The sequence below is a fragment of the Lissotriton helveticus genome, chromosome 3_1 (genome assembly GCF_964261635.1).
Source record: "Lissotriton helveticus chromosome 3_1, aLisHel1.1, whole genome shotgun sequence".
In the NCBI taxonomy this organism is placed as follows: domain Eukaryota; kingdom Metazoa; phylum Chordata; class Amphibia; order Caudata; family Salamandridae; genus Lissotriton; species Lissotriton helveticus.
Genome location: NC_136061.1, coordinates 169,099,006 through 169,121,846, shown reverse-complemented (window position 1 = coordinate 169,121,846; position 22,841 = coordinate 169,099,006). Strand labels below are relative to the sequence as shown.

At 48.1% G+C, this 22,841-nt stretch overlaps 1 protein-coding gene across 7 annotated transcripts in view; it reads right to left on the bottom strand.

Moving 5' to 3' along the window:
- TSPOAP1 (TSPO associated protein 1) overlaps positions 1-22,841 on the bottom strand; it is a 3,238,928-nt gene that overhangs the window by 1,291,246 nt on the left and 1,924,841 nt on the right. For all 7 annotated transcript variants that reach the window (XR_013608584.1, XR_013608585.1, XM_078679480.1 and 4 more), the window contains one exon: positions 19,442-20,254. Coding sequence is in view for 5 of the 7 variants with exons in the window: in XM_078679480.1 (XP_078535606.1) it covers positions 19,442-20,254 (813 nt within the window). In the remaining 2 variants the exon portion in view is untranslated. The remainder of the gene's footprint in view (positions 1-19,441; positions 20,255-22,841) is intronic.

Below are 22,841 nucleotides of genomic sequence, written 5' to 3'. Positions count from 1 at the left end.
CCGGATTCAGATCAGTGCTCCCCTCGCAAAGGCCAAATAGGTTGTGGCACAGAAGTGGCCGCGCCATTTCTTCTGAAGTTTGCCTAATTCCTTCTTAGTGAAGTGGGTCTCTTGAAGGGATATGATTTGTGCCTTCTGCCTCTTAATATATGCATAAATCGGATAACTTTTCCTGGCTGTGTGCATCCCCCGAACATTTAGGGTTAAAAATTGGAAGTCTCCATGTGCCATACTGGATATGATATTATGTCCCGGTCGCTCTGGGACCCTGGGGGGTGGCTCCCCCCACCTCGAGCTGGTAGATACTGCGTGTGAAGCTGTGTGGAATCAGCAGTGTGCGCCCCTGCCCTGTAGAAGGGAGAGAACATGGTCTATGGGGTGGGTGAACTATGAACTGGGGTCGGGGTACGTTCCCAATACTGGGGACCGATCGCCGGGGCGATACATCCAAACTAACGCTCTGGAGAAGGGAGAGCGCGAACACCCCAAGCTGTCAACAACAATGGAGTGGCGGTTCGTGTATGCGAGGACAGTCCAGGGGCGGGTCTGTGAAAGATCAGTGTGTGTCATCTGGTCCCCAGTTGATGCAGGACATTTGTACTTGTGTAGTGAGGGAGGGCTGCGATGGCAAAGGGGATCCTCGACCCGTTCACCATAGGGCTATACTGCATCTGTGTGGTGCGAAAGTCTGGAGAGAGCATTTCCCTGGAAGACCCAGTCATGTTATCTTGATCGGCCTCTAACTTATGAGATCCGCTGTTTGGGGGGTGACTTGCGGTAGGGTGATCGAGTCTCCCTTGGATGATGTTTTGTCGCTATCGTCCTTGCCCGCCGAGAACAGCCGCGGGGAACTGTGCAGGTCATCTGAATGCGGCGAGGCTTGTAATGCTGTCACAGCCCGCAGGGCGTCACGGAGCTCCTGCATGATTTGCTCCAGATCTGGGAGCCTTGCGTGGGGCTCGTCGCCGAAGTGTTCTTGCCATTGCGCCCTTTGTTTGGAAGACGTTTTCTGGGTCTTGGCGCCCTGTGGCTCTGTCTCCGCTCAGTTCCTCATCCGGGTAGTTGCGGGCAGTGCAGGTCCGCCCAGTCCCTGGCTACCTCCGCACATGCAAAAAATAAAGTAGAGTCCTTGTAGATAATTTTAAGTCTGGTGGGGAATAGTAGGGAATATTGGATGTCATTGGCCCGGAGTCGATGCTTCACTTCTAGGAAGAGCGATCTCTGCTGTTGCACCGCTCTGGCATAATCCGGAAAGACCATCACCAGCTTGCCCTCGACCCAGAAGGGGCCCACACGTCTGGCCTCTCTGAGTTCAGCATCCCGGTCTCTGAAGTGGAGGAATTTCGCTAGCATCGGCCGGGGGGTGCTCCTGGTTGGGGTCTGCACGCCGGGACTCTATGGGCACGCTCAATGGAGAAAAAGGCCGACCGGTCGGAGGTTAGAGTGAAGGATTTCACCCATGCTTCCATGTGACCCACCGGATCTTGCCCCTCAATCCCCTCTGGCAGTCCGAGCACCCAAATGTTACAGCGCCTTGTGCGTCCCTCTAGGTCAACCATTTGCTCCCCCACGTTGAATAGGCGGGAAAGGACATCCCCCATCGTCTTTTGTTGGTTCTTGACTGTAGATTGCAGATCTGCCATGATCTTTTCCCCATCGTGGACCTTGTCAGCCAGCTTCCGATGGTTATCCTTGATGAGGCTGATGTCAGTCATTAGAGTGCCTAGTCTCTCCTCCAAAGATGCTCTGGAGAGTTCGATGGCCGCCAAAACGCGGACTAGTTTGTCCAAAATGGACATTTCGGACGGGGTCGCTGCCAACTTGATCCCCGACTTGGGTTGAGGCATATTTTCTGGCGCGGTCTCTGGCACCGTGGTGTGTTGGGTGGTCCATGGCGCGTCCTGGGACGTCTCCCCGCCCTCCGCTCTTGGGTCCGGGTGTGGAGGTGCAGGCGTCAGCGGTATCCCTGTAAAGCCCAGTCATCTCTGTCGCTGAATCAGGGTGGGCACCGTCTCCTGTTGCGCTGTTGGGCTGGGTGGGCGCCCCGGTGTTCGATTGGGGGGTGATTCCCCCAGTCCGTCGTGCCCTCTGGTGAGCACCATAGGGGTCACTCAGCGGGGCCCTGCCGCCTTGGGTGCAGGAGCCCCCCCCGCCTCGTTCGCCGTCCACGTCCGGAAGTGGCTTGCGCAGCCGGAGGGGGCCCAGAGCGGAGCGACACCCCCAAGATCTGTGGGCCGATGGGGTGCGTACTGTGTGTCCTTGTCTGTGGGCCCCTGGCTGGTGAGACAAAGCCCGCCTCAAGGATCCAGGTGGCCTAAATGACCGCCATCTTAGGGTCAGGCAAGTGTCTAAGAAAGCTTCGGCTGTGGGGAGGTACCACACCCACTCCATGGCTGTAGGCCACCCCAGGGGGTTCCCCCCACCGCTCACCGTCTGGGAAGGAGGGGCGTGCGTCCCCAGGCAGGTCAAATCCTCGCTGTCCTGTTCAGGAGGTTCCTTGTTCGTGGGCGCCGGGCACCATTTTGGGCTCAACTCGCCGTTCTGGTTCTCTCCCGCTGGGGCCCCTACACAACAGCAGAGGCCGCGAGCCTTCCAGAGCCTGGACGCCCGTTTCTGCACCAGGGCCGACACTGGAAAGCAGACGATTAGTCCGCCCAGTAAGGAGCATCAGCAAGGCACGACCGCCATTGTTGCCTGCTTGGCCACGTCCCCCGTTAAGGAATGATCCTGATAACCCCATCCGGTATTCCATAAGGTCTAGTAAGTTGCCATGCTTCACCTAATCAAATGCCAATGATAGGTCACAGTAAATTCAAAGTTAGGATTGGTTCTGATCCAGCATTTTTAGGGCATTGTACACTATGTGTGCCACACCTGATTTGGTGCTGTGCCCTGGACAGAAACCAAATTGAAATTGGGGTAATAAACGGAACTGATAGGTGTGGTTACAGAGATGGATGTGAACGCATTTTTCAAAGAGTTTCTCCAAGATAGGAATATTGGAGATAGGTCTAAAGTTGTTTAAGTCAGTTTGATCAGCATTTGGATTTTTTTAGGATGGGGGAAAACTGACCAGAATTTAGGGAGTCAGGGACAGTGCCTTGACAGAGGGAGGCATTAACAATCTTGGTCCAAAGTGGGAGTATTGCATGAATAATCTCCTTGAAGAAGCTGGGAGGTAGAGGGTTATTGAAGTGGTTTGAGTGTTTTTAGAACATTTTAAATGGTACTTTCCTCAAAAGTTTTGAAAAAGTTCCATGAGTTGTTGTGTTTGGGGAAGTGCCTCGGGTGGCACAAAGGAACAGTAGTCTGGAAGGCAATGTGCGCCCCTGCCCTGAGTTCAAAATGTTTTTGGGTCGGTTGCTGGCTTGATCCAGCTGGCTTCTGAAAAAATGTACTTTAAAAGTTCTGATACTTTTGTAGTATCTGTTCCTCTAAGATCTCGAGAGCCTGAGGTGTTCAGGGAAGGAGATGATCTCAACTGATGTTCAGCTACCAATATACCAAGGTTTGGAATCTTTTGCGGACACTCTTTTTAGTTGTAGTGGAGCAACCGTGTCAAGACCGGGATGACGTCGGAGTACTTAGACGCTGCCCTAGCGCGCTGACGTCAGTTCTGTACATAGCTTTTCGCGCCAGGAACGCAGAGCCATGATATAAACCGACACTGGTGCCATGACACTAGGGCCCTGAAAGGGATGACCTTAACCCTAGATGTCGATTCACAGAATGGGGAGGATGGGTGGGGCGGTAAGGAATCTAACACGAACTACTGTTTCTTACAGATATATCGTTACCGAAGGTAAGTAATTGTGCATCTGAAAGAAACAGGTTAGTGTTTGCCCTGGAGAACAGAACGGCCGAAAAAGCCATCTCACTGGACTTGGCTGTCGTGTGCAGCGAGGCCCATGTCGCTGCCAGACAGATGTCCTGCAAGGGGACTCCCCGACCCAGGGCAGTAGTAGCCGCCGTGGCCCGAGTGGAAGCCACGAGCCGCGTCCAGCTCCATATGCGCCAGTATGGGGTATCTGGAGGCGAAGATTAGTGCTTGTGTGCCATGTGGCACACATACATGCCCTAAGGGCACAGGTGTAAATGCACATATTTGCGTTTACATAGGAATTTGTTATTTACCACCAACTAATAGTTGGTGGTAAATAACGAATCCTTAAAGCCCTGTAGCACTGTTTACAGTGCTGCCTACATTTCAAAATACAGATTCGGATACTTTTACCGAATCTGTAATTTTACCGAATCGGTAAATTTACAGATTCGGTAAAAGTATCCGAATCTGTATTTTTTCATGCATCATTTTGCGTTTTCTGCGTTCACGAAGAGATCTATGTCTGGTGTTCCCCAGCTGTGAAAGATGTCTTGCGCCACTTCTTGTTTTAGCACCCAGTCGTGTGCTTCTGCGAAATGTCTGCTTAGGCAGTACATCGTTGATGTATTGTCCGTCTGAACAATCAGAGCAGTCGATTTGATGGAAGGAAAAAACGCCTTGAGAGCCAGATGCCCCGCTCTGAGCTCCAGCATGTTTATGTTGTATAGCTGTTCTCTCTCTGACCACATTCCTTGGATCTGAAGCGACGCCGTATGAGTGCCCCATCCCTGAAAGGACGCATCCGTTACCAGAGTCTGCTTGGGCAGTTTGTCCTTTAAGGGTACTCCTATCAGGAGATGAGTCCGTCGCATCCACCATTTGATGGAGAACCGGACAGACAGAGACAGAGTTATAGTGTCCTCCCAGCGATTGGAGATTTGCGACCATTGATCCTCTAGAGTCTGCTGTAGAGGTCTCATGGGAAGTCTGGCTCCTGGAACTAGAAAAATGCAAGAGGCCATCAAACCCAGTAGAGATTAAACCTGCCTGGCCGTGGGATGAGGTATCTTCAGGAGGGTCTGGCATTTGGGGAGAAGGGATGATAGTCTCTCCTCCGAAGGATACGCTATTGCGTTTACAGACTCCAAAATTGCGCCTCGGTAATAGATCCTCTGAGTTGGATTGAATTTTTTTAATTGACGTGCAGACCGAACTGATGAAGAAAATGAATGCAGCAAGAGAGGTGTTTCTGTAGAAGAGTTAGAGACGCACTGTTGAGAAGCCAATCGTCTAGGTAAGGGTAGACGAAGAGTTGTTTCCTCCTTAAGAATGCAGCTACTATTGCCATGCACTTCGTGAATGTGTGAGGCGCTGACTTCAGCCCGAAAGGCAGGACCGTGAACTGGAAGTGGTCTGATGGAATCTGGAACCTTAGAAACTTCCGATGCTTTGGAGAGACTGGGATGTGGAAATAGGCATCTTGAAGATCTATAGAGCACATCCAATCGTCTTGATGTAAGTGCAGGATTATTTGATGTAACGTCAGCATTCTGAACCTCTCCCTCAGAACGAACTTGTTGAGTAGCCTTAGATCTAGTATAGTGTTAAACTAAGAAACAGCGGCTCCTGCGGACACGTAACTACTTGATAATATTAAGAAAAAATGCACGATGGCAATGATACGAGTTAGCAATAGATATCTGAGAGAGAGCGACAATAATACACATAGGGTTTCCTCTGCGGTAAACAATTTATGTTAACATAATCAAAAAATGAAATAACATATACAAATAGCAAAAAATCACAATGGTGAATGGCGTCCCAGGGAAAGTATAAGGAACCTATAACAAAAGTGGCGTATTTTGTGACATATTTACATGGTTTCCTTTAAAACACAAATGTGACCGTTATCAAGTATACATAATGTAATCGGCACTTTAAAAACAATAAACAAGCGCTGTGTAGTGGTTTGCTTTTCTAATAGTCGACCCTGTGTGCGAATGAAGGGTCTCTCCAGGACCTATAATAGTGGGGACACATAAGAAAATGAAGGGATAGTGTCAGTACTGGGCTAATGGTAAACAGTAATGCTGGAATGTGTGGGAGTAGCATATGAAGCAAAATACCTGAAAGATATTGGGCACTGTCTGGTGTGAGAAGTGTCACCGTGTGTACAAGTGAAGGAAATACAGTGTGATAGGGAAACAAGGCTAGTTAGACTGTTTGTTGATGTAGAGCATAAATTATCAATCCATTTTGTACTTTAACTAGAACTTACCCCATGTGAGGGTAGTGGTCGACAGTGCTAACGGCGGATGGCACTTCAGAGGTTAGTCTGCAGTCAGGTATAAACAGGTGAGGGTGCTGTGTGACAAAGAATGTAGCCGTAAGAACGTAGGGCTAGATGTAGGTAAAAAGGTTTTACCGATTCTAAAATACCGAATTTTACCGATTCGGTATTTTAGAATCGGTAAAACCTATGTAGGTAATTATTCTGTATTTTTTACCGAATCGTTAAGATGAATGAATGTCAATTACCGAATCGGTAAATACCGATTCGGTAAAATTGTGAAATAGTCAAGGGTGGCAGGGTGTCACTTTGACGCCCTGTTGCACCCCTGATTAGTGCTTGTGTGCCATGTGGCACACACACATGCCCTAAGGGCACAGGTGTAAATGCACATATTTGCGTTTACATAGGAATTTGATATTTACCACCAACTAATAGTTGGTGGTAAATAACAAATCCTTAAAGCCCTGTAGCACTGTTTACAGTGCTGCCTACATTTCAAAATACAGATTCGGTAATTTTACCGAATCTGTAATTTTACCGAATCGGTAAATTTACTGATTCGGTAAAATTACCGAATCTGTATTTTTTCATGCCCTACATCTCAGTATCCAAATACCGGTCGGTAACGGCCGAAAATCGGTATTTTCGGCCGTTACAGACCGGAATTTGGATACCTACATCTGGCCCTTAATGCTATGTTACAGACAGCGGAATGTATGACTCATTCCAAGGCCCACTTACCCGAACGGGTGAGTGTGAGCGCCAATTGGCAGGGAGAGAAACCGAACACCGTAGGTTCTTCGTGCACCGGAAGATTCAGGGTGCGTTTCTAGTGTTGTAGTGGCATAAAAAATGGAATCTGCAAAGATGACAAACAGATTATGTAATCTGTTGTGGCTGGGCAAAAGTACTAGGACTTCCGTTGCTTAGTCTGCATTTCTTACCTTGCAGATGAAGTGTCTGCACGTGTGATCTCCCGCGATGATAGGGAGCATACAAGTGTTACTCCCGTAGCTCGGTATAATGACAAGAGCCGAGTGGTTTCTACGGCGTTTATAAGGACATCTTTCCCATCCGTGGATGGTCGAGTTCTAGAGCAGCCTAGGCTGCGCGGTTCTGCACATCGATCCACCAAAGAATGGAGATGAAGGACAGACTGTGTTCATGGGGCGTAAGGATGCAATGGACAGTCGCCAGTGGCATAGAGATATCGTGGCATGTGTAATGCGGTTTCTAGTATTAGGTCTGAAGGTGTGAATTCTACAATGTTGTCTCAAGACGGGTGTGTTCTCGTATACCCGTGATATTGATACATTACATTTATGGCAACATTCGCACGTCAATGTTAAAAAATGTAAGTATATATACTCTACATGTAATAATAATAACTGTGCTTACAGGCATATGTCGTGACAAACTGCTATTACTTCAAGGAAGCGTTCAATCTACGATTTACAAAACAATTTCAAGTTACAATACATTTAATGCAGACCAGGTGTAGTTTTTCAATATGGATTCTAGATTAAGTATAGCTTCATATAAAATGCTTTACTATTGGCTTGACAAGTGTCCATAGATGCACGCATGTGCGATGTAACTGGCGACACACTTAGTTCCATGGTGTATTCAAGGGTAAAGTATGGTCTGATACACATAGTGGACGGGCTCTCATCACCTGTGGTGGAAAGCTTTGGTATGAGAGTGATTGCAAATCGTGCTATGTATTGCCTGTCCATTGTATGTAAGTCATGTATCTAGTGTTTGGGTCCACTAAGGACAACTGTGAATTTGATTGGTGACAATTTAGTCTCTAGGATAATTTGAACAGTTAGCTAAAGATTAAGACCCTTAGTGTCGTCACAAATCCACGCCATTCTTCAGCCGAAATGAGCCCTCGGGTGATGGAGTCCGTGCGTTCTACCATCTACATTCAAGCTGTTGTAATATATGTGTGAGATCCCCTCCTCTCTTCGGGGGGCTGCTTTGTCAATTACTTGCCACCTTACATCATCAGCTGCGTGATTTTACTGGAAAAATGATTTACCATTGGCTACTGAATGTCGAATTTGGCTATGATGCTGCCCAATCCTTGCTTTGATAGGTTGTTGAGTTTGGCCGATATAGAGTAACCAACACGGACATGTTATGCAATATATCACATTTCTCATGTTGCAGTTGGCAAAAAATTCTAGCGTGTTTTTGACATTCGTGTAGTCAAATGTTTTTGTATTCATGGTGAAAGCGCATGTCACACAGTTACAACATTTGAAGTAACCCTTTATTTCTGGTAGGCCCCAGGCGGGTTGTAGTGATCCGACGGTGGGAGTGGAGTCTTCTAGTGAGGACCGAATCAAGTGGTCTTCAATCTTTTTACCCCGTTCATTGGCAAACATGGGAGTCTCAATGCTAGGATCTATACTTTTGATGATGTGCCAATTTTTTGTGACTAATTTGCGGTTTTGTTGGGTGTGTACCCCAAAGGTGGTTACACAGATCAGTTTGTTGTTGACAGATTTTTCTTTGGGAGCTAGTAGCGTCTCTCTTGGGCAGAACCCGGCCTGTTTGAGAGATTTTCTTATTAGCCTGTTTGGATAGCGTCTAGCCAGTAGTTTGTTACTTAATGTGTTCCCTTCTCTCACATAATCCTCTTTTTTAGTACAATTGTGGCGCAGTGGAAGAAACTGCCCGAAGGGTAGGGCATCCCTTAGCCCTCGTGGGTGTTGGCTATTGTAGGCGAGTAGTGTATTTCGCTCTGTGGGTTTCCTATATAGAGATGTATACAATATCCCTGCTTTGTATTGTATGTTCAAGTCTTGAAAGGCAATGTTGGATTTGTGTATGGTGGAGGTAAAGATGAGATGTCTCTGTATTGTGTTCAAATACACCACAAACTCATTGAAGCTCAATTCACTTCCAGACCATATTAGAAAAATATCATCAATGTACCGCCTCCAGCACTGTATACTGGGGCGGTATATGTTGGCGTAGCTGAGGGCAAATTGATGTTCTACATAATGCATGTATATGTTTGCCAAATTTGGAGCAAAAATTGCTCCCATACTTGTACCAGAGCATTGTTGATAAAAGGTACCACCTAAGACAAAGTAATTATGTGTTAATGCAATACGTAGTAGTGAAACAATGAATTGGGTAGGCACTAGTGTGGGTCTCGGTCTTGTGTCTATAAGGCTGGTTATCACTGTGATAGCCTCCTCTTGTGGTATGTTAGTGTAGAGAGAGGAATTGTCCAATGTAGCTAGCCAATCTGTCTCAATATTGTAAGGTCTGTTTTCTACGAGATTAATCATGTGCATAGAGTCTCTAACATATGTGTCTTGTAGCGGAACATAGTCTTTAATAAAGAAATCAATATATTTGCCAATAGGTTCTAGGACTGACCCACATCCAGAGAGGATGGGACGTCCTGTAGAATTTGTGGTGCTCTTATGAATTTTAGGGATGGTATACAGAACAGGAGTTCTAGGATGCTCTACATTGAGGAATTCAAATTCCTTCTTGGTTAGAAAGCCTTGTTCTTTACCTTCTGTTGTGATGCTTAAAATCTCCTGAGTGATTGCTGTCTGCGGGTTATATTCTAGTTTTTTGTAATGTTTCTCTTCTCCTATTTGTTTGTTAATCTTTGTGTCGTAGTCCTTTCGATATTGGACAAAAATTCCTACCCCTTTGTCAGCCGGCTTCAATATGATTGACTTGTCAGTTTTAAGACTCTCTAGGGCTTTAGGTACTTCTAGGCTGATATTATATGGTATGTTATTTCTTGTTGTTTTTGAAGGCGTCTATTCCTGCAAGTACTAATTTCTCGAATGTTACGAGTTCAGGTGGCATCATACCATTGTTAGGGTAGAAAGTCGATAGATAAATCTAGTATAGCCCTGAACTCCTTGTTTGGACCTTTCTTTGGGACCAAAAAGTATCGGGAGTAAATTCCTTGACGATGTTGATGCCATGGGACCTCTTCGATGGCCTCCTTTCGGAGTAGAGCAGAAACTTCTTCCCTTAGAAGACTTATGCCATGGATGACAGTTTTCTGAGGAGAAACAGCAGGTGGCGGGGACTTGAACCTGATGGAGTACCCATCCCTCACAATATTGAGCACCCACTTGTCTAGTGTGATTTTGGTCCACTCTTCCAAATAAAAACGGATACTTCCCCCCAACCGGAGTGGGTAACGGAGCTAGGGGAAGAAAGCACTCACTGCTTCTGTTGTTGCATAGCAGCAGTTGTGGATTGTCTGGAGATTCCTCCTTGTCCTCTACCAGGAAGACACTGGTTTAACTGGGATCTTCCTTGATGCAGCTGGGAAGACCACTGACATGTTTGAACCCATCTGGTGATATTGTCGTCGGTCATAGGGAGAATAGCGTCGTCTGAAGTCCTTCCTCTTCTCCAGACCAACCGCCTTCAGTGTCTAGTTCGGTCTTCATTCTAGACATTTAGTCATCAGCGTTAGAGCCGAAGAGAGATGTACCATTGAAGGGAAGATTTAGAAACCGATGTTGAGCCTCTGGCTTCAAACCAGTCAGTCTCATCCAGGAAAAGCGGCGGGCACAGATCCCATGTGAATATCCATGGGCAGCGAGATCAGAGGCGTCCGCCGCAGCACTTATGACCTGATTGGCGACCAGATCCCCCTACTGAAGGATCTCCTGGTAGTTCTGCCTGTCTTCCTTCGGAAGCTTCGCTGTAAAGCGTGACAGAGAGTCCCACAGAGAACGGTCATAACAACCCAGTAAAGCTGAGGGGCAGGCCACTTTCAAATAGGATGCTGATGTATTACACATCCTCTTGCCGATGGAGTTCATGGACTTACAATCTTTATCTGGAGGTACTGCAGACGATGCTGCCCCGTCTAGTTTTTCCTCGCTGCTGATACGATGACTGAATCAGGAGGAGGGTCAGCTCTCAAAAAGAGTGGGTCCTGCTCAGGAGCCTTGTACTTCTTAATGATCTGTGACAGAGCTGCTCCCACCGATGCTGGAGTCAGGAATTTTTGAAGAGCAGGCTCTATCATACCCGAAACCAGAGGCCGCAGAGGCCTACATGCAGACCTATCATGAAGGGTCTCGAAGATGACCAATGTGGAAGGGACAGAGACAGGCATTTCTACATTAAGTTTTGCCGCCCCTCTACACAAGACGTCGTTGAAAGTAACGATGTCATCAATAGGCGACACTCTACTTGGTGGTGAAGAAAACAAGTTACTTACCTGTAACTTTGGTTCCCCAGTATTGGTAACTTTCATAGATTCCCATGCTTTTGTATCATTCCCCGTCGTCGGACTGGGAGTCTCGGTAATAAAAAATACCATAGTAGTAGGTACAAAAGAGAAAGGAAAGGCCTAGGCCTCATTCCCTTTTGTAGCATATCAGCCTCTTTTTGTAAAAGAGACCAAACTCTAGGCATCAGCCAATCAGAAGAGCCTCACCCTTAGAACCTTCCTGAAGGAACCTCAGAGCCTCAGATTTTCGTAGCCGTTGTGTGCTAGACACCTTACTTGCTGAAGGCTGAGCTTTCCCCGGGGAGGTGGGTGGGCGCATGGGAATCTATGAAAGTTACCAATACTGGGGAACCAAAGTTACAGGTAAGTAACTTGTTTTCTTACCCCAGTATTGGAACTTTCATAGATTCCCATGCTTTTGTATCAGAATAGCAAGCAGTAAACCATCATGAACACATTTTGTAAATAAGTACATCATAACATTAGAAATGAAATACAAAATGTGTTACCCAAGGAAGGTGGGATAGAAAGGAAAGCTCACCCATCACTTGAAGAGGTTTCTCAGGACAGCCTGGCCCACTGCTGCGTCATCCTGCTGCAATGACTCTAAGCAGTAATGCTTAGTGAACGTGTGCACGCTGCTCCAGGTAGCAGCCCTGCAAATGTCCTTGATATGCACCCCCGCAAAGAGGGCTGTAGAAGATGCCACTGATCTCGTTGAATGAGCACGGATCCTGCCCACCAGAGGTTTTCCTGCTATCTTGTGGCAATGCAGAATAGCACTTGAAATCCATCTTGAGATGCCCTGTTTGGACAGAGGAAGACCTCTGTTCGGACCGCTGAAGGCAATGAACAACTGTGTAGACTTTCGAAAGTCCTTGGTCCGGTCAATGTAGAATTTGAGACATCGTTGTAAATCCAGAGTGTGTAATGTTTTTTCCGCTGGAGTGACTGGGTTCGGAAAAAATGTTTTTAGAATCACTGGCTCATTTAGATGAAAGTCTGTAGGAACTTTAGGAATGAACCTGGGGTTCGTCCGCAAAATGACTGTGTTCTTTTTGAACTGCAAAAACGGTTCTTGGACAGTAAGGGCCTGCAACTCCCCCACTCGCCTCGCGGAAGTAAGGGCCAAGAGCAAAGCTAGCTTCCATGACAAGAATTTCAGGTCTGAGCGGTGAATCGGCTCAAAAGGACCCTTCATCAGTTGAGACAGGACTAAGTTCAAATGCCACGTCGGAGGAGGAGATCTCGCTGGCGGATAGACCCTGAACAGGCCTTTGAGGAATTGCTTGACAATTCTTGAGGACCATAGCGAAGGACCAGAATCAGATCTTCTGAATCTCGAAATTGCCGCCAAGTGGACTTTGATTGTAGAATGGGACAGATTAGACTTAGCTAGCGAGAGTAGGTAAGGCAGGAGTTGATGAGGTTTTGAGGTGAACGGATCAACTTTTTCTTGTTTGCACCAAATACAGAACCTTTTCCATTTAAGTCTGTATGTCCTGTTTTTTGAAGGCGCCCTTGCCTGGGAAAGGATGTCCTTGATCTCCTTGGAAAGAGGGACATTCATGTATTCTCGCTGGTCAGGAGCCATGCCGTCAGGTGTAATGACCTTGGATCTGGGTGCCAAACCTGTCCTTCGGACATTGTCAGGAGATCCGGAACAGCCTCCAGACCTATTGGAGGAACTAGCGATAGCAGATGGAGTTCGGTGTACCAAAACTGTCTCGGCCATGCCGGGGCTATAAGGATCAGCTTGCATGGCTCCGTCTTCAGTTTCCTGATGAGGCGTGGAATCAGGGGAATTGGTGGAAACGCATAAAGAAATCCCCCCGTCCAGGGTATTGAGAGGGCATTGCCCAACGAGCTTTGATGGTGGAACCTGCTGGCGTAGGCTCGGCACTTCTTGTTGGTTGGCGTCGCAAATAGGTCCACCTCTGGTGTGCCCCATGCTCGAAAGAGCCGATCCAGAACCTGTTGTTTCAACACCCACTCGTGACTGACAGAAGTGAGTCTGCTCAGTCTGTCGGCGCCCTCGTTTAGCGCCCCCTGGTAAGTGCTCCGCCTTTAGAGAAATTCCGTGAAGGATTGTCCATTCCAGAATCTGTTGAGCCTCTCGCGACAAGGGAAGTGACCTCGTACCTCCTTCCTTGTTCACATAATGCATAGCCGTGGTGTTGTCCTTCCTGACTAGCACCTGTGAACCCTGGAGACGCGGAAGAAAGGCTTGAAGCGCTAGCCTGATCGCTCTCAGCTCCAACAGGTTGATGTGTAGCTTTTGGTCGCGTGGAGACCAATGGCCGCTGATCTGCACATCCTACATCACTGCTCCCCATCCCTCCAATGACGCATCCGTCGTCAGTATGTGAGGTGATGGAACGCTTGCGAAGGATAGACCGTGGCATAAATTTTCTTGATGCGACCACCAAAGTACTGCCTCTTTCATCTCTCGAGTGACAATCACTTTGTCGTCGAACGATCCGTGGACTTGCTGCCACTGGAGGTCTAGTTGCTCCTGCAGTGGACGCATCCTCAATCTGCAGTGCGGAATCAGGGGAATACATGATGACATCACCCCTAGCAGCGACTTGTAGCTGCGGACAGAAAGACACCTTTTTCTTCGAAGGCTTTGTGCCAATAGTTGAAGTTTCAGTATCCTTTCTCGAGTAGGAAACGCCCTCGAGAGCCTTGAATCCAACACTGCTCCTAGGAACCGTGCTTTCCTTGAGGGCACCAGCATGGATTTGTCTCTGTTCAAGGTGAGACCCAGATTTTGGAACAGATTGGTGCAAGCCTGCACCTCGTCCTGCGCCAATGCTTTGGTCGGGGCCTTTAGTAACCAATCGTCCAGGTAAGGGAAGACCTGGAAGTGGTTCTTTCGCAGAAATGCTGCCACTGGTGCCAGCACCTTTGTAAAAATCCTTGGGGCAGAGGCGAAGGCCGAACGGCAGAACCCTGAATTGAAAATGGCTCTCGGCTACTGTGAAGCGTAGGAACCTTCTGTGTGCTGGGTGAATCGGGACATGGAAGTACGCATCCTCCAGATCGAGCGTGGCCATGAAGTCCCCCGGGCTGACCATCTTGAAAACGTCCTGCAAGGACACCATCCGGAAGGACAGGGAGATGAGATAGGTATTTAGCTCCCTGAGGTCCAGAATGGGGCGCCATGTTTCCAGCGTCTTTCGTACCAGGAAGAATCTGGAATAGAATCCCTGGCCCTGTTGGTTGGAAGGGACCGGCTCTATCGCCCCTTTGCGTAGCATTAGTTGGGCTTCGAGTCTTAAGAGACGCAGATGCTTTGATAGAATTACTGCCGGGGGCCTGGGTGGAGGTACCTCCATAAATTCCAGGTGCCTCCTCTGAGTCCGTGTCCTGACTCTTGATGAGAAGCTGAGATGGACTATTGGCATATTCAAAACCATCCTGTCCGTCTCCTTCAGAATTCTCCTGGTCCAACAGCATAGTGGGTGGTAAAGAAGTCACCCTTCTCGGGGACGTCATCTCAGGCGTGATTCTTGTCAAAGAAATCGTCACCCGTCTCTCCGCAGCCAGTATCGTCGGTTGTTCCGTCGGCGCAGGAGAAATTCTCGTCGACGATATAGGAATCCCAGATGTTGACGTCGACGCCCTCGACGACGAGCCCGCCGTCGATGTAGATATGGTCGTCGTCGATGCACTCGTCGACGACACGACCGTCGTTGATACCGTCGTCGACACGGTCGTCGACACTCTCGTCGACGTCGTCGACGACACTGCCGTCGTCGCCATCGCCGTCGACGATGATGGTTTCTTCGTCGACGTTGTCTTCGTCTTCGTCGACGATGTCGTTGGTACACTCTCCGTCGACCCTGCTGTCGACGAGCTGTTCTTCGACGACGACGTAGGTTTCGTCGTCGACGCTCCCGTCGGCGAGCCCGTCGACGGGTCCAATTGTATCTTGGGCTTCATTTTCGTCGTCGACGGAGCCACCGTCGACGAAGTCTTCGTCGTAGAGGACTTGGAACTCCTCTCTGAAGAATGTGAGGAGGGTTTTTGAAGGCTGGGTCTGTCTTCTCACCCTTAGGAGGCGAAACCAGTTCTGACTTGTCAGTCCCACTGTGGTGAGGGGAACTTCCTGAACCCCGGCCATCAGATTCCCTTGGGGTCTTCTTTGAAGCCTTTAAGGGGCGCCCCACAGAGGAAGATGGGGAACCTCTACCCCTTTTCACTGACCTTCTTGAGGAAGCAGATGACGCAGACTCTTCCTCATCACTGGAAATTCCATGTTTCCTTTCCTTCTGCCTCTGCAGCCATGTAAGAAGTCTTCCAGCACGATCTCGCAAGGTGTTGGTGGAGAGAGTGCGGCAAATCTTACAGTCCTCAGCCTTGTGATCTGGATAAAGGCAGTAGATGCAATCTTTGTGTTTATCCTCCACAAAAAGCCTTTTCTTCCCACAGGTGGAACAGGGTTTGAAAAGGGCTTTCTTCTTCTCAACCTCAGACATCTTGAAGAAAGAGAGAGTTTGCTGAAGTATTCTGAAGAAAATCCTGAAGAAATAACTGTAGAAATGGTTTAGAAAGAGTTGAAAATAGAGCAGAGCTCAATGGAGACTCCCTAGCACAACGTGCGGTAGAAAATCTAAGGCTCTGAGGTTCCTTCAGGAAGGTTCTAAGGGTGAGGCTCTTCTGATTGGCTGATGCCTAGAGTTTGGTCTCTTTTACAAAAAGAGGCTGATATGCTACAAAAGGGAATGAGGCCTAGGCCTTTCCTTTCTCTTTTGTACCTACTACTATGGTATTTTTTATTACCGAGACTCCCAGTCCGATGACGGGGAATGATACAAAAGCATGGGAATCTATGAAAGTTCCAATACTGGGGTAAGAAGAGAGTTGGAGAGTAGGCTGCTTTCGACGGTCTGGAGTCTGAAGATCACGAAGATCTGTGGCTATGCCTTCTAGGAGAGCGGTGGCGAGTTCTTGAAGACAGACTCCTAGGTGATCTTGATCTACGCCTTTCCAAAGGTGACGACCTTTGAGGAGTGGCACGCCGTTCATGTCCCCCAGACGAATGAACTGATTGTATGATGGAGACCTTGATCTACTAGGCGTATAATCCAGCCTGGGAATTTTCCAAATCTTCCACTCTCGTATGCTACCCAGCCATCTCAGAGATGTTAATTGGAGGAGCTGCATCCGTTGGAGAGACTTCAGGAGTGACTTGTACTATCCAGAGGTCCGGGGAAGAAGAAACAGCTCCACATTAGAAATTTATGCCATAATATGCACGTGCAACAAGTGGTACATTGGGAGCACTACGTGCATGGCAAAGAAACAAATCTTGGAGCACACTCGGGCCATTACCAATTTTTACCCCAAATACCCTGTATTTTAGGGAGAATCATTTTTCCAACATCAAGGATCTCAGTTACATCATCTTTAAAGAAATTGCAAGAAATCCCAGGGGAGGCAATAGGGTCCTCAAATTAAGACAAAGGAAGTCCAAGTTGATCATAGACTTCCAAACTAAGTCTCCGGGGAGGGGGGTGGAGGGGCTGAACTAAGAGGAGGATTTACCAATACAGCTGAAAGAATAATGTGTGTCACTTGCGAATGTTCCTCACGATCTTCCATTCCTTTTGTAACTTGTTTCCAGTTCTGTGCCCAAGTTTTTATTGTTTTGCAATATGTATTAACGTAACTTTGTGACAGGTCATTTTTATCCTGTTTTTTAACTCTTGTTCTTTCTATTTGTTCTTTTTACAGGAGGAAAGGAAGGGGCCCAAGTCACCAACACTCACGGGCGTCCCACCCTTTCTTTTCTGTTCTTCTTCACGAGCACCAGGACGTTCCTGCATTCACCATGACCACTAATTAGTTACGGGTAACAACATGTGTTGTGGACTTGCTTTTGTTGATATTCATCACAGAATACCGCTCCCTTTGATCATTCCCTGTCACCCTGCCTAACTCACCGTAACCTGGTCACGTGACTCCAGTGATACTTCGGGCTATACCACAGTAATGTCAGGCAGTTGCCGGCACTGCCTTACATGGACCCTTGTCCAGTGTACGTCTCATTTCTTTGGGACTAGATCCCATTTGCCACTTCAGGCCTCACTTTTGTTGTACCCTGTATAGATGTGATTTATTTTGATTTCTTTTCTGAGCAGGCTTGCATGTCATTTCAACATAACTTTATTGAGCAACCTCAGAGACACTCACGCCGGATGCGTCCCGCATTCCTGGGCAGTCGGGTCTCTGCTTTTGTTGGTCACATGACTTCTTGCCGGGTTAGACCACACTCAGAATATGTACACTTTTGGCCACATTTGCTCGCTTACTGTGTTCTTTTCTATTTTAGACTTAGTTGCAGTATATTGAGGCATTCTACGAACGAGTAGACATTTGTCTATTATTTTTTGTACTCTGTTTCTATATGATGTATGTATTTATTCATTTCCAATGCATGTGACAAACTATGAGCTGTGACAGGAGTTGCATTCACAATGTACTCATGTTGAAACATTATGTCCAATACGATGAGACGAGTCTCATTTCTATGTTCACTGATCCGTGCCGTATTTACGTTGTGTATGGTATTTGCCACTTTCACATGATCAAGCCTTTCCTTTGGCAAAATGTGTTGTGAATTAAACAACAAAGACACCCTCTGAGTTGCTGTTTCTACTTTCCTAAGAGCGCGCTGATTTGAGTGATTTTGGGACATTAATTTGTCGGTTGACTCCGCCGGCGTGCACGCCACTCTTCGAGGGTCAAGTGAGGTCTAGAAGGAGTTTGCTGTGTGTGGATATACATATATGTAGGTATATGCACATAACTTGTTATTGCTCCGGGGTCCTCGCACGTGGGTGGGACTATTCAGTGCATATTAACCCCTTCTATGCTGATGACGGCTGGGAGCCGTTATGGCACACAGTGCTCGTGTGCTGATGACGGCTCCCGGCCGTCATGACCGCACCCGCGATCAGAATGTGCCGCATAGGCGCAGAATCGCGGCCGCGCCCAAGGGGTTAATATTGATGAGTATCCCCTGGAAGAAAATTGAGTAACATTAACGTTGGTCACAGTAACAAAGGTTGAACATGCTGCTTAGAAATAACGCATAAAAGTATCCAAAAAACATGCAGCTTTGTATAAAAAAGTAAATTATTACTAATGTATAACTATTATAAGCCTACTATTTTAGTTGAGCTTTTGTTCCGTACCAGAAGCATCAGGGAGGAATGTCATAGCTGTGGTTCCATTACTTGGACGTCCCTAACTCTGCTCTTGCAAAAGTTGTTTTATGTGAAAGAGATGCACCATAGAAACCGAGAATAATATCTTGAGCCATATTCAGGGGCCAAGATGTCATTATGTTCTCTTCCAACTTTCAGGGTAGTCCTCTCTATGTTTAGTCAATAATGACATGCCACGTGACCCAGTGCCACAGCAAGGCGTGGAGCATGCACTCATTTTTAGGTCGAGCATTCAAGACCTCTTGTATATACTTTAGTATATACTTATATGTGACTGTAATATGTGGGCTCAGGTGATTAACCCTGGGGCTTGTCTGCTTCCGCTTAGGGACTTTTTTTTCTGTTCAACTGCCTGTATTTACCTGTCTTGATAGTAAATGTCCATCAGAGGTGGCTTTCTGCTGAGGGACGTTCTTTTTTTTTTTTTTTTACTTTCCTGGCAACTGCCTCTATTTAACTTTCTTGTTAGAAAACAACCAGCAGAGGTCAGTAAAACGAACAAGTTATTTACCTTCTGTAACTATGTATCTGGTAGAGACATAGTCTAGCCTCAGATTCCTTAACTTAGAAAATCCCCCCCAATTGTTATTCGTACTAAATGTTTTCATATTTATTTTTATTAGCTGCATTTCTTTTCTTTCACTTTTCCACAATCCACTCAATAAGTTGTGGGGGAAGGGCAGGGGATAGAGAAAGTGGCCAATAATGGAGGTTTACAGAGAGATGCAATTCCAGATAGATTAGAGAAAAATATCTCATGGAAATTTGAAACACACTTTTGATGCAGCATTACAACCAACCACTATACGTGTACTCTTTGCATTATCCAAACCTTGTTTATTAAATACCTGCTGAAGGAGTTGTGAGCTGCATCACTGTAGATTTATTCTCCCGCCTTTCTGGAGAAAGTGCCCTAGGTGTCCGATGTGGCCGGGCCTCCACTTTCAAGTTGTACTGCGTGCTGGGCCTCAAGTTCCTAAAGACATACCAGTAGGTTCCAGCCTTTGCCAGGCCACACTCTTCCTCATTGAGGTACACTGCATGTGTGTAATTGCTATTGCTAGGTTGCCAGGTGATTTCAGCAGACGTGGCTGTAAGGCTTCGAACTCTCATGTGAGCAGGTGCAATGGAATAGCCACTTCCCACTAGAAGTGTACAGCGCAATCTATCAGAGTTGCCATTCTCCGTCACACTTTGAACAGATACACGATACACCTTTGTTTTTAGATCAAGCTTTTCCAGCAAGGCTTTCGTTGGTGATCCACATCGTACATTTTGGCGCAATTCTGTATCCAAGTAAATATTATAACTTTGAATACTCCCACAACCAGCGGGAACCAGGGGCGGCTCCCAGCCCACCACAATGCTCCTTGCCAATTGCTTGACGAGTGTGAGCTTTCTAGGGTAAGGCACGTCTGAAACATCAGTTTGCTCATCACTGTTTCTTGGCAAGCCATTCAAAAGTGGGCTTAAGCTTCCTTCTTCTTCCTCAGGGAGATCGCTCCTTTCCACACTGCAACTACTAATAAAGCTGGTGTCCTGAAAGGAGCTGCGAGACAATTCACCGACTTCAGGAGGCTGGGCAGTCATCAGGTCATCATCGGAAACACGTTCCACGAAATTTGAAGGGACCAGGCCACGTCTGCCATCCATAAGCTCTCCTATGGATACAACGGTAAAAACAATTAGTCCTCAAACTTAAAACAGAAAATAAGCAACTAAGCTCCTACCTTGTTTCATAGTCAGGTGATGATGCACAACCGTAGAACAAGTTACTTACCTTCGGTAACGATATATCTGTAAGAAACAGTAGTTAGTATTAGATTCCTTACCTTAGAATATCCCCAGGCGTCAGTCTGGATCCGGAAACTTTTGCGTAGCAGTACCCCTGCGCGTCGGTAGGCGTCGTCTGCAGGCGTCCCCTGCGGCTCCGCGTCGTCGGCGTCGTGCGCCGCGATGACGTCGCTGGAGTATATAGACGCCGCCTCCGCGCGCTGACGTCAGTTCTTTGCACACAGCTTTTCCGCGCCAGAACACGCAGAGCCATGTGAGAACTAACACTGGTGCCATTTGAAACTAGGGCCCTGAAAGGGATGACCTTAACCCTAGGTATCAGTTCGCAGAACGGGGAGGACGGGTGGGGCGGTAAGGAATCTAATACTAACTACTGTTTCTTACAGATATATCGTTACCGAAGGTAAGTAACTTGTTCATCTGAAAGAAACAGGTTAGTATTAGATTCCTTACCTTAGAATAGATACCCCAGCAATACCAACCCCGGAGGTGGGTCTGCAAACCAATACAACCTACACCAGAAAGTCCTGGAGGACCGAACGGCCAAAGAAGCCATCCCTCCGGACTTGACTGTCCAGGCAGTAATGCCTCGCAAAGGTGTGCAGCGAGGCCCACGTAGCCGCCTGGCAAATGTCCTGCAAAGGGACTCCCCGGCCCAGGGCAGTAGTAGCCGCCGTGGCCCGAGTGGAATGGGCCCTCAACCCAACAGGAGGCTCCTTCCGAGCCAAAGAGTAGCATGCTTTGATGCACAGGACGACCCACCGAGAGATGGTTCGTTTCTGTACCGCCCTTCCCTTCTTCTCGCCCACGTAGCCAACAAACAGTTGGTCATCCACCCGGAACTGGCGTGTGCGATCCATATAGAATGAAAGCGCACGTTTTGGGTCCAGACGATGGAGCCGCTCCTCATCTTTTGAAGGATGCGGAGGCGGGAAGAAGGAGGGTAAGGTGATGGACTGCCCGATGTGAAAAGCAGAAACTACTTTGGGCAGGAAAGAAGGCCTAGTCCTAAGAACCACCTTGTCAGGATGAACAGACAAGAAAGGAGGTTTAACAGAAAGAGCCTGGAGCTCACTCACTCTCCTGGCAGAGGTGATGGCAACCAGGAAGGCCGTCTTTAAAGTGAGAAGACGGAGAGGACAGGAATGAAGTGGCTCAAAGGGAGCACACATCAGGAATGTCAGAACCAGGTTCAAGTCCCACTGAGGCATCACGAACGGAGCAGGTGGATACATGTGCGTGATGCCTTTCAAGAATCTTAATACAATAGGGGACTTGAATAAAGATGGCTGATCAGGTAGCCTTAAGAAGGCGGAAAGGGCAGAAAGATAGCCCTTGATAGTGCCCAGAGCAGAGCCCTGCTGGGCAAGGGAAAGAAGGAAGAGGAGAACCTCAGAAAGAGGGGCAGAAAGGGGATCCACAGCCTTTGCTGTGCACCATGCCACAAATCTGTTCCACCGGCAGGCGTATACCGACTTTGTGGAGGGACGCCTGGCTGCCAGAATTACATCACAGACTGCAGGAGGCAAGTCAAATGGCCTCAACTGTCGCCGCTCAATCTCCAAGCATGGAGGTGGAGACTGGACAGGTTCGGGTGGAGGACCGTCCCCTGCTGCTGCGACGGAAGGTCCTCCTGAAGGGGCAGGCGGATCGAGGGACCGACTGTCATGCTGAGTAGCTCGGGATACCAGTACCTTCGAGCCCAGTCCGGAGCCACAAGGATAACTTGGGCCCGGTCGCGCCTGATCTTCTTCAGCACTCTGGGCAGAAGTGGTATAGGCGGAAAGGCGTACAACAGACCGCAACTCCACTCGCGCCGAAAGGCGTCGCCGAGCGAGTGCCGTCTTGGAAACTCCAACGCGCAGAACTGATGACATTGCGCGTTCTCTTCTGTGGCGAATAGATCTAACCAAGGCTCTCCCCATTGCTGAAAGAGGCCGTTCGCCACGTCCGAGTTCAGACGCCATTCGTGATCCACCGAGCACCGACGGCTGAGTTCGTCCGCCCTGGCGTTCAGAGAACCTGCCAGGTGTTGAACCGTCAGAGTCACGCCCTGACGTTCCAGCCATTGCCAGAGGCGCAGAGCCTCCTGGCAAAGGGTCCACGACCCCACACCGCCCTGTTTGTTGCAGTACCACATGGCAGTGGTGTTGTCCGTGAACACCTGCACTACACTCCCGTTGACAAAGGGGAGGAATGCCTTCAGTGCTAGGCGAATCGCCCGCAGCTCCAACATGTTGATATGGAGCCGGGACTCCGCCGGAGACCAGATGCCTCTGATCTCCGCCTCTCCCAAGTGGCCTCCCCAGCCCTGGAGGGACGCGTCCGTCACAACTACGTGCTCCGGTTGGGGAAGGGAGAGGGATCTGCCTCTGACCCAATCGCGGTCCGTAAGCCACCACTGCAACTGTCTCGCAGTGCCCTCCGAGATCAGGACATGGTCAGACAGGTTGC